Raw genomic sequence first — 18,662 nt, 5'->3', positions numbered from 1 at the left:
GTTTCGTCCAATCTTGTACCCTTTGATCTGTGGAAGGGCTGATGGACATGACATGTGAAACGATTGTTCAGCCAAGTGAGAGAAGGAACTCCAACAAGACAAGAGAAAAAAAAAAGGCTTTCCGTTCAATTTGGTGGGTGAGTTGAAAAGCGATTGTGCGTCGTTGACGCTGCTTGTGGAGGTCGGTGGGGCAGAAGGGGTTGATCGAACCGGCAACGGCCGACAAGAGGGATATGCAAGGCATGGTTAACTGGCCGAAAAAAACAAACATACAAAACAAACGATAAAACCAGGGGGGCGGTTCGTAGTCGAGGTCACGCGAGCAAACCAAACCAAAGACAAGCAAACAAGTGCTTGGCCACGGTGAAGGTCAGTGGCCTCGGGGGCAGTTGTATAGGCGGTGGAAGGGGGGTTGTGAGACAACCAAGGCCACGAGAGGACCAGGAAACCCGCTCACGGAATGAGGAGAAGCACAACGTCATGCTTCTCAAGGCGGTTCATCACCAATTTTAAAGCATGGCCAGGCCGACGGCCGAAACAAGGCCGAGACCAACCATCATGTAGCCGCTTGAGTAAACGGGGCCAAGCTCAAGGCCCTTGGCTGTATCCCAGAACTATCGCAAAGAACTTGAACGTGAACTAGAAAGCAAGCAAGCGAGCGAAAGAAAAGTGGACGCTGGTTTGGGCACAAAAGGCTCGATGGCTTACCAAGTGGCGCAGACCATTGACGGTGTGGTAGGTGAAGGGGAACGCCAGCAGGGTCTTGGTGGTGAAGAAGCAAGCGGCAGGTAGTTGCATGGCCTGTCATTCAATCATACATGGGGCAAAGATGCAGACGAATTGGGAATTGAGACGGTGAGCGCTGGGGGGCTGGCCTCTTCTGCAGTGGGAGCCGTGTCCAAGACAACAGGGCGGGGACATGGAATGGTGATACCTGAACAGCGTCAATGTAAAAGCTGAGGGGGTGAACCATCAAGCCAATGGCAGCGGCAGAGATGGCCATGGTCAGAGCCGCGCCACTGACGCGGTGCGAGATGGAGAGAATGGCCGGAAGGGGAAAGCGGTAAATGGTGAGGTGAGGGGACATGGGGCGGTTCAGCTTGTCGTTTTTCTTGAAAAAGTCTTGGTCATTGGTCAGACCCACCCACTGGGTACGACCGTCCACAGTCTTGGTGGACTGGAAGCGCGCCCTAACATCGGACCAGCAGGCAAGCATCGGGGTCAGGTCACTGGCCGGTGGGTGTAAGAGCCGGGCCCCCGGGCGCCACCCGGGCTCGTCAGCCGGTCGCGGGCAGGCGGGCGGGCGCACGACCAGCCACGCCCTGAGCTACACCCAAGGCCCAAGCTCTTGCCATTTCCCCGCAACCACTGAATCGGCGCGCCTCAACATTGGGAGCTAGAATTGCGGCGGAAGCATGCGCAGGGGCACGTACAGGAGAGGCGAGGCCACCACGGAGCGAGCGAGCACGCCCTGACGCACGAGCGAGCCTGTTAAACAGGTCCAATAGAGCGTGTAACATGAGTATGACCTCCATCGTGGCACATCCTGCGAGTCAGGCACCTCTCGCCCAAGACGCGCACGACGCGCAAGTCCAGCGCACCGCGTCAAAGCCAGGCAGACGTACGGTTGAGAAGGGCAAGAGCCGAGGCCATGATGCCGGTGTGAAGCAGCCGAGAAGTAGAGAGAGAAAGAGAGAGAGTGTAAGGCGTCACAAAATGGACACCAAGTCAGAAAACAAAGAACAAACGTGTGTGGCAGCAAGAGAGAGAGAGAGAGAGAGAGAGAGAGAGAGAGAGAGAGAGAGAGAGAGAGAGATGAATTAGAATAGAGGGAGCAACTTGACCGAATGAATCCTTCACGTTCAAACAACGTGAGCTATTCACAACCCGTGACCATGTGTGAGTACATTCACACTTTAACATACGATTAAGCGTGATTCAGTCACACTTATCCCGACACATAAGTACGTGAGAGAAGATCGAGTTAACAAAACGGGACGGGATGTAATCCCTTGGCTTTGCTCTGACAGTTGGTAGCGGCACGAAGAGAAAGAGAAAGAGAGAGAGAGAGAGCGTATTTCTGTGGTCTTTGCTGTAGTGTGTAAGGGGGTCAGAGGTACAAAGGACGGCGGTGGCGGGGGCGAGGGCGGCGGCAGTCAGTGGGCAGGGTGTGACTTGTTAGTTTGTGGCTTGGTTGCTGGGGGTTGGGAAAGACTTGGTCGTTTGACTTGTGGTCGTGCTGCACCAGGCGCTTTGGAGCGCTGGCAACAACCTGCTCGCTCTCAAGCACGCTCACCTCGCGTCGGGCTCGTGGGCGCTTCAACCACTTGCAGCTCAAGTCACCCGTTTGAACGCCTCCCCTTGACAAGCTTTCAACATGGCCGCTTCTCTCAGCTCCATTCTTCTCTCGCGCCAGAGTAAGCCTGATATTTTTTTTTGTCTCCACGAGCAAGGCTTCTCCAGCCAGCGTTGTCCTCGCGGTCGTCTCCTGCCGCCCGTACGGCCCATTCTCATCTCTTCTGGCCTGGCCATCATGGCACAATAGTCACCATGGCCATGCGCACCAATCTGCCTCGCCAGATTCCTACTCTGGCTATTGGTCTGTTCTTCGCTCCATCAGAGCGCACTATAGCCTCTTGGTCCCTTTGCGCCCTTGTTAATTTGAGCTGCTTCCCAACCTCACTTTTCCCAACTGCCCCATCCGCAGCTGCGCGTCAGATGCGGACCAGTACCCCTCTCCAGTCCGTGGCCAACCGTACGTGCTTCCTGTTCCTCCCACGGGCTGCACCATTGCCCTTTCCCCTACCTGGTCATGCCGTTGGTGCAAATTCACAAGGCCCAAAAGTCGCATTTTTTTTTTTTTGAGACGTGTTTCTCGTCTCATGGTTTTTGCTTTCCTGACCCCTTCTCGTGCACCTTGCCACAGCCGCTGATACGCACGGCCTCTCCCACTGGAAGGTGGAGCGCCTTTTGAGCGTCGCGCTGGTTCCCCTCATCCCGGCTGCCTTCATCGCCCCGGGCCCTGCGGTTGACTACGGTCTCGCCGTGATTGTGCCCATTCACAACTACCTGTGCGTGATTTATCAAACCCGCAATGTATTGGCCCGCATTGCGCGAAATGAATATGCTCTTGCCTCACGTTTGATGTTTCTTCCTTCTCTAGTGGCATGGATGCCATTATCACCGACTATGTCGCTCACTCGCTCAAGGGCGCTGTCAAGGGCCTCAACTTTGTGGGACATGTGGCTACGGTACGCAGCGTCAACCCATCATCTTGCGCGCAAGCTGGTCCTCACAATTCAAGACACACGTCGCTCCCCCTCTCCTCATCCGCGTCTCCACCCCGTTGGCTCTGATGACCCATCCCATGACTCATCGTTTTCTCCTCGCTCATGCGCTCATTGCCTTACTATCATAATCAGATTGGCGGCCTCATTTACTTCAACATGAATGACGTTGGTATCTGCGAGGGCATCAAGATGCTGTGGTCCCTCTAAGCATACTGCTGCTGCCCCACAGCGGCAAGGCTTTGTTCTGACATGGGTCATCCTTCTGGGTGCCCCTTGTCTCCTTGCCCACGTTTTGTTTCCTTTTTTTCATGTTTTTTTTTTTTTTTTTTTTTGTTTTTTTGTTTTTCGTCTCTCCTGTCTTGTCCTTCCATCCCTCCTTTTTTCTCGTCTTCTCTGCGCTTTGTTGAGGAGACAGGTCACCCTTGACCGCCCCTCTCATCCCTTCACTCAATTCTCTTATATCCTCACTGTTTGGTGTGTACATTTGCATCATCAAGCTCAAACGCCTTGCTGGGTTCGAAATTGAATTTCCTCACCCCCGCCACCAGATGACCCTGTTCAAGAGGGCTTATCGTCTTCCGGCCTCGAGAAAGCATCATATTTCATGTCTCGATTGTAACAACGTCGGGAAGGAGGCACCAGGAAGAGCGGGAACAAGCATAGGAATGACCGATTAAAGATAGACAAAAACAAGCATACTGTCCTTTTTACAGAGGTGGCAACGGCTCAACAGCACTCGAGCTGGTGGCTGGTCGAGCCGGAGGAGACACAAAACCCGTCTTCTTCGACAATCGTCGCACCTCATCTCGCAGCGCCTCAATTTCCTGCTGCTGAAGATCCGCCAGTTGGCGCAGACGCCGAGCTTCATCTGCTTGATGGGCGCGGTTAACGTCCGCAGCCATGGTATTGATCATCTGCTCGCCCGCATTAAGCTGCGAGTTCAACACGCGCTCATCCCGAGCCAGATCATGCAGATCCGCCAACCGGGCAGAGTTCTCCGATGTCACCTGCGGCCAAGACCATCATGAGGGCTTGACCGGTACTCCAACGAGGCATGCAGTGTGGGGAGGAAGGCGGAGATCTGCCACCCCAGATGAGCCCAGCGTACCTGATTCAATTCACTGCGAGCGGCAGCAATCAGAGCGTCCATCTCACGCTGGCGCTGTTCAAAGCGTCGCTCCAATTGTGCCATCTCATCCTACAGATACCGTAAAACAACCGTCAGCACGACACCGCAATAATACAGACACCCGAGAATTAAATAAAGCCAAAAAAACAACAAAAAACAAAAACAAAAAAACAAAACCTCGAGCCCTAGAGCAAGAGCTTGCGACATACCTTGAGGTCTTCGGCCCGTTCATTCAAGTCAACCGTCTCCATCTTTTCCAGGTCCACTTCTCGACCAAACTTGAGGCGCTGCAACTCGGCCAATCGCCCTTGGGCTGCCTGGTTGCGCTCTTCCTTCTGCCTCACGACGTGCTTGAGTTGGCCCTAAAACACGGTTCATGCCATCAGACCATCATCAACATGAGTGGTTTGACCCCATACGCACCGCGCAAGAGCAATGACAATTCGAAAAGAGCCGAGGCCAACAGCAAGGGAAGTACAAAGTATTCAATGACAAACCTGCTGAGCCCGCATGTCTTTAAACTCCTTTTGTCGCGTTGCACGTTCGGCTTTGAGTGTTTCTATGCGATCCTTTAACGACCCAATGGCCGTGGTCGTAAATACCAACGACTTGCTCAACGAACGTGGGAGGTCGCCGTATTCTACTCCGGACGCAGATAGCAAGCAGTCGGATTCAAATAAGAAAAAAAGAAATGAAAAGAATGCGTGTGTGTGTGTGCGAGGGAGGAAGCGGGGAAAATGGCAACGTGATCTATTGGTTGGAACTCACCGTGGTGGAGAATTTGACGCGCACGAAGAGGAATGGCAATGTACAGCTCATTGAGTCGAGCTTGCTTTTCAACCTGGAACGAGGCAATCTCGCGCTCAACCGCGTCCAGGGCTGCGCGCATGTTCTTCTCGCGCCGCTCACCCGTGTCGTTGTCCTTCTTTAGACGCTCCATGTCCTTCTTGGTCAAGGCTATGGTGTCTTCGAGCTCCTGACGCTGCGCACGGAGCGCCTGCACGCGGTCAAACACACTCATGTTCACGCCTGCTGGACACACCATGTCATCAAAGTCCAAGCCAACATCCGACTCATCCGAGGAAGATTCATACTCCTCCTCGTCCTCGTCCTCCTCGTCACTGTCCTCGCTCTCAGAACCCTCGGCCACGCGCCGCAGTCGGCGCTTGAAAATACGGTTCAGCACCTTAGCATGGGGGCCCTGGTCGCTGGCCACACTCTGAAATGTGCTCTGCACACCCTTTTCCTTGGCTGTCAGCTCTGTCAGCTCCTGCCGCTTCCCGGCAAGCCGTTCGGCCTGTCTCCGCTGCTCCGCAATGCACTTATCCAACTCATCTTGCTTGGCTTGGCGGCGCTGCTCAAGCTCGCGCTCCCGAATGTCAAACACCCGCAAATGCACCAATTCCTGGTAGTAGAGGACGTGCTTGTACTCGGCAAATTTCAAGCGAACCTCCACCTCAAACTTGGCATTGGCCAGGACAGCCACCTGCTCATCAAACTGTTCAATCTCGACGCGAAACTGTTGCAACAATAGTCGACGAAAGTCCAACAGGGACTGGCGAGCCGTGTCCTCGGAGACGGCGGCGAGCAATTCAGCCTCATTTGCCAGTTCGCTCTGCAATACGATCTGCTTGGGATGCGCGAAACTCACGTCTTCGTCTGTGCCAGCGCCTGCCACATTTCCGCCAGCGGCACCTGGGGCACCTCCGCCACCAAAGCCACCAAAGCCGCCGCCGGCCGCCTTAGCCGCTTGCTCCCGCTCCTTGCGCAACTGCGCTTCGTACTCCAGCTTGAAGCGGCGTAAAGATTCCGTCGTGTACTGGTCGCGGCGCTCCGGCTCCTCCTCAGCATCCAGGCTAGGTACGGCGGGAAGAGGGGCGCCAGTCTCACCGAGCTCGCGCTGAACCTGCGTCAACTGTGCATGCAGCACTTCGAGGCGAGCAAGCACAGCGCGTTTGTTGCGCAAAAGAGCATGCACGTGGGTGTTGAAAATCTTCTTGCCATCCACAATGCGCTGGCGCAAAACGATGAGTTGATTGCGTTTGCGGCTCGTGTTCACCCGCTCATGCGGCTGGACCTGATAGCGCGAGTCCGTTTTGAGCACAAAGTCGCCCATGTGCTCCTGCATGTCCTGAAGCAGTGCTTCATCTGCGGGATCCATCTTGTCAGCATTCGGCTTGAGCTGGGCGTGTGCAGTCAATCGGTTTTGCAGGCGCTCTCGCTGTTCGCGACGCTCCATCGTCTTGAGCATCTCAGCTTCAAGGCGCCCACGCGCGGTCAGATCTGCACCGCGCATCGTCGAGCGCGTGCCGAGTGTGGAGCGTGAGGCCCCCTCACCCGACGCTCCAGCTTCGCCCGCGGTGCCAGGGACACTGCGTTGGCCATCACCACGCCCCTCGCCCCCTTCGCCGCTCGCATCAGTCTCTTGGACAGCCCCGATAAACGTGCGCTCAGAGCTCAGCCCGTTGCCGTGCACGTCAGGGCGGGAGCGCCGTAGCTTGCGGTCACGGATGTGACGAATGGCAGGCGCTTCTTCGAAGAGAAGAGAGGACCGACGACGAAACTCAGAGGAGAGCGCCGGGACGCGAAAACTGGCCACTTCGTCCAGAGTACCCAGCGCTTTGATGACAATGCGATGCTCATCCACGGGGCCATGAAAGTGCTCGCGTAGTTTGCGGTGTGCGACCTTGTGTCGCTCCAAGTCCCAATTCATTTCAGCGCGCACCCGAACGAGATCCTGTTGCAACTGCTCCTGCATGTCTTGCTGCAGCTCGTCATCCACCAAAAGGACATCGTGCGGAAGTTGTCGATTGAGCGGCAGTCGTTCGTTGTCACGGACGATGGCGTCAAACTCGGCGCGAAGAGTGCGCAGGCGCTGGCGCACCAAGTCTTTCCGTTCCTCGGCCGTCATCAGCAAGCGGTCGCGCTCGGCCTTCTCCAGAGCCTCCTCAAGACTGTAAGCCTGGGGCTCGAGGATGTCCTTGGCCGGTGGGGCGTTGACAAGATCAAGGGGCGGCCCCAACGGTGTATCTCGCAGCAAGGTGGGCTCGTCAGCATCACTCAGGGCTGTACGCAGCACAAACACATTGCCGTCTCGGCCAGCAGTGAGGAGGAAGGCACCGTCAAATGAAAAGGCAAGCTCGTGTATGGCGCCGGCATCGCAGTCGTGTAGCCCCATGGAAAGGCTTTGGGTGCGATCTCCACTTTCGTGGACCAGGACCGTGCCATCAGCCAGGGCTAATACGTCGAGGCGTCGAGCGGAATGCTTAATCCAGTTTGTGACGCGCGTTTTGGGACAGCCATGAAGGCGCTCAGCACGCAAAGGTGCAGGCATGTCGAAACTGCAGGTATAGAGGTACCCAGCGTCGGCCCCATTGACGACGAGTTCAATGGTGCCGTCTGACGCGCCGTAGTGAGCGGCCAAGACGTCGGGCAATACTTTGGTGGCCGAGGTTGGCTCAGCCGACGCCTCCTCTTCGCCCTCCTCTGCCTCGGCATCATCTGCATCGGTGTGATCCTGGTCTGCACTGCTGCCACTGCCCTTGTCAGCATCGTTTCCATTTGCCTTCCCTTTGCCTTTGACTGGCTTGGGCTCGAGAATGTGCAGCATGCTCTCAAAAGTGTAGCGACGGGCAATGCTGGTGGGTAAGCGGAAGCTGACGCTCGTGTCGTGTTCGCCCAGGTGAGGAGCCATAACCTCCCAAACGCGGCCCTCAGACAGGGCCATGAGGAGCATGGTGCCCTCTTCATTCCAGCGGACGCTGTGTACACGAGCCTGTGCATCCATCTGCACAAACCCCACCGGAGTGAGAGAAGTGGCCTGCACCTCCATGATGAACATGACGCCGTCGGCTGCCCGGGTCACAAGGCGATGGCCGCTGGGCGTCATAGCAATTTGCTCCACTGGTCCCGAATGTGGCTTGAGAGCCTGGGTGAGCAAGATAGCCTCGCTATGTTTGTTGTCGGCTTCAATGCAAAAGAGACGCAGCACGCCATCGGAAAAGGCCGCTACAAAAGACCGCCCTGAAGGGTCTTGCTCGCGGGGCAACCAGGCAACGCTGGTGACGCTCGTCTTGGTCGAAGGGCGCCAGGTGTGCAAGAGGCTATCAGTGGCAGTGTTGAAGAGCCGCAGCGCGCCACTGGCAGCGCCCACGATGGCGCGGTGAGCCACGGGCGAGGTAGCGAGGCCGCCGAGGCCGGAATAGAGGCTAAACAGGATGAAGGGGGCGCGGGCTGTCATGGACATGCTTAAGTCAACCTGCCAGACATCCCCCGATTCCGTCATGGCCAGATAGACGGTATGCTGGCCCTCGTCGCCCGGGATGCGCGTGTGCGCCATGGAGAGAATTCGAGCACCGGGAGTGAGTTTTCGCTCGAGCACGGGTTTGACGAGAGCATAGGGGGAGTCGTGGTCACGGTCTGCCGTATCAATGGCTTCAAAATCCCAGATGCGCACAATGCCATCTTCGCCGGCGGTGGCAAAATCACCGGATTCCAGGGTCATCACAACGTCGATGGCACCCGTATGGCAGGGTCGTTCACCTGGGAGAGCCAATTGGCACTTGATAAAGCCTCCCTCCCAGAGCAGCAGGCCACCCCATTCAGAACCTGAGAGAACTTTGCCATCTGGCAGCTCGACGTAAGCCGCAATGTCGGACAGCTCGGTGCGTCCAAACTTGCCAATTTGGCCCTGCAGTTTGAGGCCAGTGAAGGTGCGGGCCATCTTCCAAAAGCGAATGTGGCCCTGCCCTGACGTCGTAAGGTCTCCAGGCAGATCGGAATTGAAGGTAACTCGCCACACGTCGCTGCTAAAGGCCTTTGTGCGCAGGAGCGGAGCCTCGGCGCGCCAGTCCCAGACGCTGAGAAGATAATCGGGGTGCATGCCAACCGAAGCGAGCTGCTCGCCATCGGGACTAAAAGCCAGACTGGCGTAGCCATGCTCGGTGCCAGCACGCAGGATTTTGAAACGGCGCAATGATGGAAAGTGGTAGATGGTGATGACTGGGTCCTGGCCCTTCTCCCCAACGGCGATGTACTCGCGAGAAGGGTGAATAGCAAGCGCGCCTAAAGAGCGCCCACCTGTGCTCCGAAGGTAGCGGCGCTCGTTGGCTTTGACATTGCGCCGATCAATGGGGTGAAAGACGACATAATTGCCAGCCACCAGGGCCACGGTATCATCACCCACCAAGTGAAGGGCGTCGTGTTGTCCTGCGCGAAAGCCCAAGCTTGCATGGAGTTGCAGCATCTTAGGAGACAGGCCGGCGACCTCTGGAGCAGACTGTCCGTCTGTTTCGTAAAACGTCTCGACCACCGGCGCAGGTGCTTCTTCGGGTACAGTTTCCTCGGTACCATGTGTCGGTTCGGCAGCCAAAGCGTCCTCCTCAGCAGGGGAAGCCTCTTCAGCAGCAGCAGCAGCGGGAGCCTCGTCTTCGACGGCGGGACTCTCTTCAGCAGCAGCGGGCGCCTCATCTTCAGCAGCAGCGGGAGCCTCGTCTTCGACGGCGGGACTCTCTTCAGCAGCAGCGGGAGCCTCGTATTCAGCAGCAGCGGGAGCCTCGTCTTCGACGGCGGGACTCTCTTCAGCAGCAGCGGGAGCCTCTTCAGCAGCAGCAGCGGGAGCCTCGTCTTCGACGGCGGGACTCTCTTCAGCAGCAGCGGGAGCCTCTTCAGCAGCAGCAGCGGGAGCCTCGTCTTCGACGGCGGGACTCTCTTCAGCAGCAGCGGGCGCCTCGTCTTCAGCAGCAGCGGGAGCCTCGTCTTCGACGGCGGGCGCCTCGTCTTCAGCAGCGGGAGCCTCGTCTTCAGCAGCGGGAGTCTCTTTGGTTGCAGCATCGGCACCATCAGGAACTGCTGTGCCTGCCAAGGCGTCGGTGATGGGGGGCTGATCTGCGGCCGATCCTAGCCCATCTGCGGTGGTAGACGTGGCTGCCTGGTCCACCAAGGTGGGTGTGTCAGTAATCTCTACTGTTTTTGGTGTATCTGATGCATCAGCTCCTTCGGGGGCTGCACTGGCGGGCGCCTGCTCTTTGTTCACCGGCTCTGAGCTGGGATCTGCTTCACGAGATGGTGCAGTGTCGCTTGTCGGGATATCGGCATCGGGCAACAGGGTCATGCTGAGATCACCCTGAGCTTCGTCTATCCCTGGTACCGCAGGTGCATCCTGGGCAAGGAAAGAGCATTAGTGCCATGACCAGGTCGATAGGCCAACGCAAACGCTGTGCGCACATCACTCACCATCTGGGGTGTATCGGCATCGGACATGATGGCGTTGATTGGGTCTGTTGGGCAGGGCTTGGTCCGCTGAGGGCCGGTGGGGCTTGCTCGCCCGGCCGTTGGCCCGACGCGATGTGTCCACCCGGCCTCTGGTCTTGGATCGCTCCTCTAATGAGCTCAAGCTGTGAACATGATCTGAAGGCACACCGTGAGCCCATCAGCTCGAGCCAAGGCAGCGAGGTTTTTGGTGAGATACATCGCATCACTCACCGAACCAACACTCGACTGCACAGCCATTGACCCTGCAGTGCAATCCTGCTTCAAGCGCCAAAGTGCCAGTCAAGCAGACTAGACTTGAACGTCCAGTTGGCGCGCGCGAGTGTGTGTGTGCCTCTGTGTGAGCGCGCGCGAGTGTGTGCCGCTCTGAAATATAAAAAAAATTTCTCTCTCTCTCAATCTCTCTCTCTCTCACTTTTTGTCGGTCGCTTGGTTGCTACTAAGGGCCTTATTTTCCAAATCAGTTTCAACCCAGAAAACACCCGCCTATTCATACAAATTCCGGCAAGATGCCCGCAGAGTGTCTCTTATATCATTGTGATATTTTACACACTTTACATCATGTGTGTGTGTGTGTGTGTGTGTGTGTGTGTGTGTGTGTGTGTGAGAGAGAGAGAGAGAGAGAGAGAGAGAGAGAGAGCGTGTATGTGTGTGTGCTTGTGAAAGGGTCGCATGTTGTGTGATTGGCAAGGCGGTCGTAGTTTAGGGAGATTCAACGGCCAAAGGGCAGCCGGGGTTTTTTTATTGTCTGTCGGAAGCGAATTGGAGCAGTGGCTGGGTTCTGGTCATGACCAAGCCAGCGGCATCTCAAATTGCACTGGACTCCTCCCACCCCCCCCTCCCTCTCACCCGCTCAAGACGCCTCAACGGCCATCACGCACGCTGTATTCGGTAAGTGTTGCGCCATCCTCTCATCCACCATCATGATCCCATCAACGACATCAACAATACACATGGCGACAAAAACGCCCCGAGTATCTACAATAACTTCCATTGTGTTACTGTTGAAAACTACATCAACTCGGTGTCCCAGAGACATTGACCCGTGTATATCGTATTTCCCCATCACACAAGCGGTTCGGAACACACGCGCGCGTCGCTTGGGGTTCGTGAATGCACCGAATGGGCGAAATGGCAGCCCCGGGGACGCTGCTGGGACTGGTACAGAGCAGCCAGGCTGCGGAGATGGGAACTTGAGATGCTAGCAATCTTGAGTGTGTGTGTGTGTGTGTGTGTGTGTGTGGGGGGTGATGGTGTTGTGGGCTGGCTGTGGTTGATGGTGGGTGGTATGATATTATTTCAATCCCGCGTTTGTGAGGGCTTGACGCCTCCCGCCCTCTCCCCGTGCCGCACTTGGGCGACCGATTTGGGCACACATGCGCAGTCAAGCACAGGCTTACTGCGTTCGCCTTGGAATGCTGTTGTAGCCCTTCTTGTTGCTGTTGCTGTTGCTGTTGGTTGTTGGTTGTTGGTTGTTCATAGCTCGGCCCGTTGTTGGTGGCGACAGCTTGGCCACACAGGCGGCCTCCAGCAGCCTCATCACCATCATCATCATCATCAGTCATCATCATCATCAAACTTCTGCCTCCATCACTTCCATCTCACTTCCCGCTGCTTGCTCGCGACTGCCCCTAGGACAAGGCCACTTGACTGTCTGCTGGTCGGATTGCTTCCTCCCTCTCATGCACAATTTTTAAGGGCTCCCGAACTCGGACCCACTGCAGTTGACACCAACCACCCCCCGCCCTCCCAGCCAAGGCACTGTGTGTCTTATTTTTTTTCTTGATACTAAACCCTGCACCACACGCTCTAGACCCCTCCTGTCGCATTTGAATGTTCGTTGCACCCACCAGCCATCCGGCATCCGGCCCGCCACCCTCGGGACTCGCTGACTCATAGACCGTCTTTTTCTTTGATGCTTTGGCTGCCCCATCACTGCAGGCCTCCCACAAATCCCGCCTGCTGCCACAAACCTGTTCCTGCTGCCTCCGGCTTGGCACACACAACTTCGACCCACGCGGCAGCGCGTCGCATTTACACCCTGCACCGCCATCTCGCCACCCACGCCTCAACCCTTGACATGTCTTCGCAAAAGGTAGCCGTCTTGCATCCGGCTGTGAGCTTCAGTCTCACTCAAACTCTTGTCTCACAGCTCAATCTCTGCCGCAATCCATTCACGAAATTGCAGGAGCAGCTCATCATCACCGTCCTTGGAGCCTCGGGCGACCTGGCCAAGAAATTGGTGTACCCAGCTTTATGGTGTGTTTGCGCTCCGTTTTGATGTGTATCGTGCCATCCTAGTCCAAATGCATCTCAGTATGTTGAACCCTGCCTTTCCATAGGGATGCCTACCGCTTCGACTCGTTGCCAGAGGACACTCGCATTTTAGGCTATGCCCGCTCCAAGCTTTCACATGAGGATCTCGTTGAACGCTTCAAGCCCCAACTGAAGGTGCGCCGCACAGCCCCTAGCATCCAATGCCTTTCATCCCTCTTCCTCTCCTCTTTGCTTGTGATCGATTCGTGTCATGCCCACACGAGTCGACGGACACGACCAGAAAAGAGAATTTTAGCTGTCCACGCTTCATTGTGTCTTTTCATTCTTTTCATGCCACCGCTGTTTAGGTCAATGGAGACGACGACGAAAAGAAGCGAGACAGTTTCCTCGAGTCGCTGGACTACATCCATGGCCAATACGATGAGGCGGTATGAGTTGCGCCCTTTGACCAGGCCGAACGTTGCCCAGACCAGGCGTCCAATCGTGATGCCCACGGCTCAAACCATGTGGTTATGTAGAAGTCTTTCAAGAAGCTGAACGAGCACATTGAGTCAATGTCTCAGGCCAAGGTGTGCTTGAACCCTTGACGCCAGCCAGCACTGCTCCAATGGATTGCCATGCGCCTCGCCCGTCGACATACTGCGTCTTCCTTTTTGTGCGCATTCAACCTGCTTTGTGTTGTATGGTCGACTCACAACGTGATTGTGCCTGCTCGGTCGCTGTGATATGTATGGTGCGTTTGCGGGGTGACGGACAGACCGTCAACCGCATGTTCTACATTGCGCTTCCTCCTAGCGTCTACAAGGACGTTACCGAGCAGCTGAGCAATCATTGCCAGGCCAAGGTGAGATCGGATGGAGCTTTAGAATTATGACAAAGTCGACGAACCCCAGTCCACTTTTGAGTTGTCCTATTCCCTGTGCACCCATGCCAAAACCGACTTGCAGCGGCCGCCTTCTCGTTTCAAGTCGTTCGACTCTCAACTCATCCCAAATCACCGTTGACTGCCTGGGCACTGAGCAGTCAGGCTTCACCCGCGTAGTGGTTGAAAAGCCCTTTGGCAAGGACCTCGAAAGCTACCAAGACCTCAACGCGCACATGAGCAATCTGTTTGCCGAGGATCAAATCTATCGCATTGACCATTACTTGGGCAAGGAGATGGTACAAAACCTCTTGGCCCTGCGCTTTGCCAATCGCGTCTTTGAGCCCAGCTGGAATCGCCACCACGTTGCATGCGTCATGCTGACCATGAAGGAAGACTTTGGTACTCAGGGCCGTGGCGGCTACTTTGACGAATTTGGCATCATCCGGTGCGTCCACCCTGTAGTATGTATCGCAGGCGTTGGTGCGACCTATCCCGTGCCTTTGGGCCTCACGTCGCCCGCGGTGCCCCTTGGGTCTTGTTTGGCTCTAGTGACGTCATGCAAAACCATCTTTTGCAAATGCTTACGCTCTGTGCCATGGAGAAGCCCGTCTCGACTGGCCCCGATGACATTCGTGATGAGAAAACCAAGGTTCTCCGATGCATCAAGCCACTAAAGATCGAAGGTGAGCCGTGGGGCCGTACTGCACTCACCCCTCGGACCAATCAATCCTCGAGACTGGCTCGAACGACACTCACTTTCGTGGCTTTCCATAGACACGGTGCTGGGTCAGTTTGTCGGCAACCCCGAGGGTGAGAGTGAGGAGAGCCGCAAAGGCTACACTGATGAGGAAGATGTTCCCAATGACTCCAATACCCCGACATTTGCAACCGCCGTGTTCCACATTGAGAACGACCGGTGGGAGGGCGTCCCCTTTATCATTCGTTGTGGCAAGGCCTTGAATGAGAAGAAAGCCGAGCTGCGCGTTCAGTTTCGCAGCGTACCCGCAGATATCTTCGGCAATAGCACGCGCAACGAGCTCGTACTACGCGTACAGCCTGATGAAGCCATCTACCTTAAAGTGCTCGTCAAGGAACCGGGTGCCAGCTCAGAAGTGGCCCAGACTGATCTGGACCTGTCATACAAATGCCGCTTTGGCGAGCAGCGCATCCCTTCTGCCTATGAACGCTTGATTGTCTCGGCCATCAAGGGCAACAGCGCCAACTTTGTTCGCAGGTGCGTGGGGACTGCTGTGTTGGTCTTTGCGGCGTAGAGAGCTTCTGGACTCGACTCATGACTTGATGCACATATGCACTTGTTCTCGTGGTGCTCGTGGTTGCAGTGATGAGTTGGAGCAAGCATGGCGCATCTTTACACCCATTCTGCACGACATTGACGCTGGAAAGGTCAAGCCGAAGACATACAAGTTTGGCAGCCGTGGTCCGGTATGTGTACTTTTGCCTTCGATGCACCGCCGGCACTGCTTTCGTCTCGACGAACAATGACTCTGTTCGTGATGGGTTGCACTTCAGTCCGAGGCTGACGATCTGGTGAAGAAGCACAACTTCTCATACGCAGCGTATGAGTGGAGCCAGTGCCACGATCAATGCAAGTGAACGAGTCTTTCCTCGAGTCTTCCCCAAAGTTTTCATTGTGTCGCCGTTGTGCGGCTCGTCTACTCACCCTAACAATGTGCTCAGAACTCCCTCTTCCTGCTCCTTGTAGCCTGGTCCTTCCGTTGGGCCCGGCGTGGAGTTTTGTTTTTGTCTTTCCTCCCCTTCTGGAAGGGCTTGCTCTTGAGGAAGACATTGTCATCTTGTTTGCGTGAATCTCGACGGTGCACCGTCCTAGTCCTAGCTTGTTGCTGTAGCACTCTAACCTTGTCCCCCTCCTTTCCCGTCCGTTTTGTTAACGCGGGATGCTGAACCTGGTTGTCGATGGGTCTGTTTAGATGTCTTGCCAATGGAAAAAAAAAAACCATCATGTTCAACGAAAGTTGCCATAAGTGTCGTACACACCATATCACGTACCAGTTTCCAATCAAAAGGTCAATTAGGCTTTACCATTACCAACGGGTATTTACCCACAACGACTCAAACAACAAACAACCAAAAAATCAACGTCTGCAAGAGAATAAAGTCATTCATATGTGTTATTGTGAGGACAAGGTTGTGTGACTAACATGCGGCAAAAATTCGTTTCGTTTCTGTTAGCTGAGAATAAGCGTGTCGCGCGAGTCTTCAAGACAACTGTTGAAGCGACCCAAAGCAATGTTGGTGACGAGAGATAGGGCCACGTCATCGTTGAGGCGCGGGGCAGTAAAGGGCACCTCGGTGAGTTGGCCACTAATGCGACGACGTGTGAAGGGCGACAGGCGGCGGTTTGTGGGCGGTGAGACACCGCCGCTGGCAGCCAAGACAGCAGTGTCCACGATGGTGGTCAGGTTGGGGCGGAGATGGGTTTCCATGGAGGAGCAGCTGCGATGTGAGACGAGGCCAGGCTTGCCACCACGTCGCTGCCGGGCGGGCGAGTCGTTGCCAGAGGACCGGCGTTGAGTTTCCATCCATGAGTCGAGCGCCTGGAAAGCGCCAGCACATGCCGAGGAGCGGCGGCGTGATGCCTGGTGTTGCACGGCTTTGAGAGAGCTCGAGGCGGGTCGGAGGTGCTCCAAGAGGAGAGCAACCATATCGCGATGTCCGTGCAAGACAGCGTCCTGGATGAGGCCCGAGACATCCAGCTCATCTGGATCAATATCGAGGCTGTAGCGTGTGAAGAGCAGGGTCAGCAAGCCAATCTGATTGGATCGAATGCAGGCCTCGAGGACTTCATTGGCCAGCAGCTCGGAACCATCAATGTCGGTCAAGTCGAGAATGAGCTTGAGGGCAGACTCAACGCACTCGCATTGGCCCGCTGCGTGCAGGACGGCGTTGTAAACGATGTGTTCGTGGGACTTGTTGAGGTCGGCGGCTAAGATAACACGTTCGGTGGTCTGGTTGTCAGAAGAACACATGGCCGCACCGAGTGCCTTGCGGGCCATCTCGGGGCGCAACAGGCTCTGAAACACACGACGGTAACAGATGAAACAAATAAGGTAGGTGAGGGAAGAAATGGGGTTTGTAACATCACATGTAAATAATAATAATAAAAAAGGGGGGGGGGGGCTTGCGCGTACCGGATCCCAGGCCACAAGGTCTTGGAAGAGTTCGGTGCGAGAATTTTCGAGGACTTCGCAGAGCATGACGATGCGATCCTCTGGACTGAGCAAATGACCAGCGGATGCAAGAAGCCGACGGACCAATTCAATGTTGTTGCGGCGGCAGGCCAAGACGATAATGGGCTTGCCCAGATAAAGTTCAGTACAAAACTCCGAGTCACACAAGGGCGAGTCTCCGTCGGCAACATGAGCTTCTCCCAGCAGGTCGAGCAGCTTGATGGTGGCAGGAGAAAGTGCGATGGCCTTGACCAGGGCAAGACGCTTGGCTGCGAAGAGTTTGGTGCCGTAGCCAAGCCGCTGGCAGCACTCGACCACTTCCAAGTTGTCATTTTCAATGGCGCGCAAGAAGAGCTCTTGGCAGACAGTCTCGCTCAGTTTAATTTCCAAAAGATGCTGCATGGTCGCGACATCATTGATGGTCTTTTGGACGCATGAAAAACGCCATGGGACGACAAGGTGAAGGTGGTGAGTTGAGAAACGAGGGGCCAGCCTTGGGGGGCAATTGGCAGGGTGGTGAGCGAGGCAACGTAGACAAACCGTGCGAGGGCGTTCCATGATGGCTTGGCCAACGAGGGCAGGTGGCCATTGGCTCTGGTGTTGCTTGATAACGGCAATGCGGCCTTCCAGGATAAGCTGCATGACACACTCCTTGGCGACGCCATCGAGGTTGTCGGGGCTTCGGCGATCCAGCTCGGTGTACAGAATCTCAAACACGCCCAGAGCTTGGGACTCGATGGACGTGAGGGTGGCTTGGATGAGGAAGACATTGGGGAGGGTGGGGTTGGCGGCGCAGGCCTGGGCAACTTCTGGCCAGTTGAACGTGGCGGCAAAGAAGAGCTTGATGTCTTGGTCTGTAATCTTGCTTAGAAGGGCGGGGGTGGGCTGGCAGCCGATTTCGGCAACCACTTGCGATGCGTTTTTCAGAGTGGGATATCGCACGATGCAGCCATGCTGAACAACCTTGGCTGTGTCGTGCTCGAGCAGCTGGGCAAGGTGCTCCTGCAGGCGAGCGCAGTCCATGATTGTAACGCGTGGGAGGGAAGCCAGGCAGAAAAGGCGATCACGATCACGACCACGACGATCTCAAAAAGTGAGAGGCCGAGGTCGAGTTGTTGTTGTTCAAGAGGTCGCAGGGCCAGGAAGAAATGGCAAAGGAGCAAAGAGGCAGCCAGGAACAGGAGCGAAGCGGTGGCGAGAGGCGAGCTGGCGGTGGCGAGAGGCGTTGGTGAGGTGAATACTCCCCAAACCAAGCAGAAAATGCAAGAGCGGGTCGTGTGGGAAGCAGAGATCCAACAGTGGTCGGCAACCACACACACACACAAAGTGGTGGTGGTGGTTTGGGGGAGTCGATTGTTGTTTGGATCTGTGTCTGCCTGTCTGTCTGCCTGCCTGTTTGTCTATCTGTTTGCCTGCCTGCCTGTCCGTCTGCGGCTCTGTCTGCCTGTCTGTTTGCGGCTCTGTCTGCGGCTGCTGCCTGTCTGTCTGCCTGGCTGTCTGGTCGTTGAGACATTTATGCCTGTCCGTGCCTGGTTGTCCTTGACTCTCTCTATGGGCGAGCAAACTCGCCGCTGCCAAATTAGAACAGCAAAAGGGGGTGCGTGGTCCTCTCGGTCGTGTGT

The 18,662-nt window shown here is 55.9% G+C and overlaps 5 protein-coding genes across 5 annotated transcripts; 2 read left to right on the top strand and 3 right to left on the bottom strand.

The window, feature by feature from the left end:
• Positions 1-113: 113 nt before the first annotated feature.
• Positions 114-1,709, bottom strand: MONBRDRAFT_36951 (uncharacterized protein). The gene is made up of 5 exons (XM_001745461.1): positions 1,626-1,709; positions 1,434-1,488; positions 935-1,190; positions 709-801; positions 114-614 (listed from the first exon to the last, which is right to left on the bottom strand). Exons 1-5 carry the CDS (start codon positions 1,651-1,653, stop codon positions 510-512), a joined length of 537 nt encoding a protein of 178 aa, XP_001745513.1. The 5' UTR covers positions 1,654-1,709; the 3' UTR covers positions 114-509.
• An 841-nt stretch (positions 1,710-2,550) lies between these two features.
• Positions 2,551-3,605, top strand: MONBRDRAFT_32293 (uncharacterized protein; the record flags this gene model as incomplete). The annotated part of the gene is made up of 4 exons (XM_001745602.1): positions 2,551-2,755; positions 2,927-3,071; positions 3,164-3,251; positions 3,423-3,605. 4 exons carry the CDS (start codon positions 2,551-2,553, stop codon positions 3,495-3,497), a joined length of 513 nt encoding a protein of 170 aa, XP_001745654.1. The 3' UTR covers positions 3,498-3,605.
• An 8,149-nt stretch (positions 3,606-11,754) lies between these two features.
• MONBRDRAFT_25165 (uncharacterized protein) lies at positions 11,755-12,247 on the bottom strand (the record flags this gene model as incomplete). Its single annotated transcript, XM_001745460.1, has 2 exons — positions 11,755-11,956; positions 12,090-12,247. The coding sequence occupies 2 exons, from the start codon at positions 12,245-12,247 to the stop codon at positions 11,755-11,757; spliced, it is 360 nt and encodes a 119-aa protein (XP_001745512.1).
• A 522-nt stretch (positions 12,248-12,769) lies between these two features.
• On the top strand, positions 12,770-15,808 carry MONBRDRAFT_32291 (uncharacterized protein; the record flags this gene model as incomplete). Its single annotated transcript, XM_001745601.1, has 10 exons — positions 12,770-12,948; positions 13,032-13,140; positions 13,314-13,394; positions 13,485-13,535; positions 13,724-13,810; positions 13,990-14,276; positions 14,381-14,514; positions 14,606-15,065; positions 15,172-15,274; positions 15,362-15,808. The coding sequence occupies 10 exons, from the start codon at positions 12,770-12,772 to the stop codon at positions 15,443-15,445; spliced, it is 1,575 nt and encodes a 524-aa protein (XP_001745653.1). The 3' UTR covers positions 15,446-15,808.
• Positions 15,809-16,038: 230 nt separating this feature from the next.
• Positions 16,039-18,063, bottom strand: MONBRDRAFT_25163 (uncharacterized protein; the record flags this gene model as incomplete). The annotated part of the gene is made up of 3 exons (XM_001745459.1): positions 16,039-16,884; positions 17,002-17,463; positions 17,581-18,063. The coding sequence occupies 3 exons, from the start codon at positions 18,061-18,063 to the stop codon at positions 16,039-16,041; spliced, it is 1,791 nt and encodes a 596-aa protein (XP_001745511.1).
• Positions 18,064-18,662: the final 599 nt, after the last annotated feature.

Source organism: Monosiga brevicollis, genomic scaffold (genome assembly GCF_000002865.3).
Source record: "Monosiga brevicollis MX1 MONBRscaffold_9 genomic scaffold, whole genome shotgun sequence".
NCBI lineage: Eukaryota > Choanoflagellata > Craspedida > Salpingoecidae > Monosiga > Monosiga brevicollis.
This window is presented reverse-complemented; position numbering and strand designations above follow the sequence as displayed.

Excerpts from the sequence above, each read along its gene's own strand:
- MONBRDRAFT_36951 (XM_001745461.1), bottom strand. The coding sequence starts at position 1,653 with ATGGCCTCGGCTCTTGCCCTTCTCAACC. Across the intron at positions 802-934 it reads TTTACATTGACGCTGTTCAG|GCCATGCAACTACCTGCCGC; the intron begins GTATCACCATTC and ends ATTGAATGACAG. Across the intron at positions 615-708 it reads TCAATGGTCTGCGCCACTTG|TTCTGGGATACAGCCAAGGG; the intron begins GTAAGCCATCGA and ends TCTTTGCGATAG.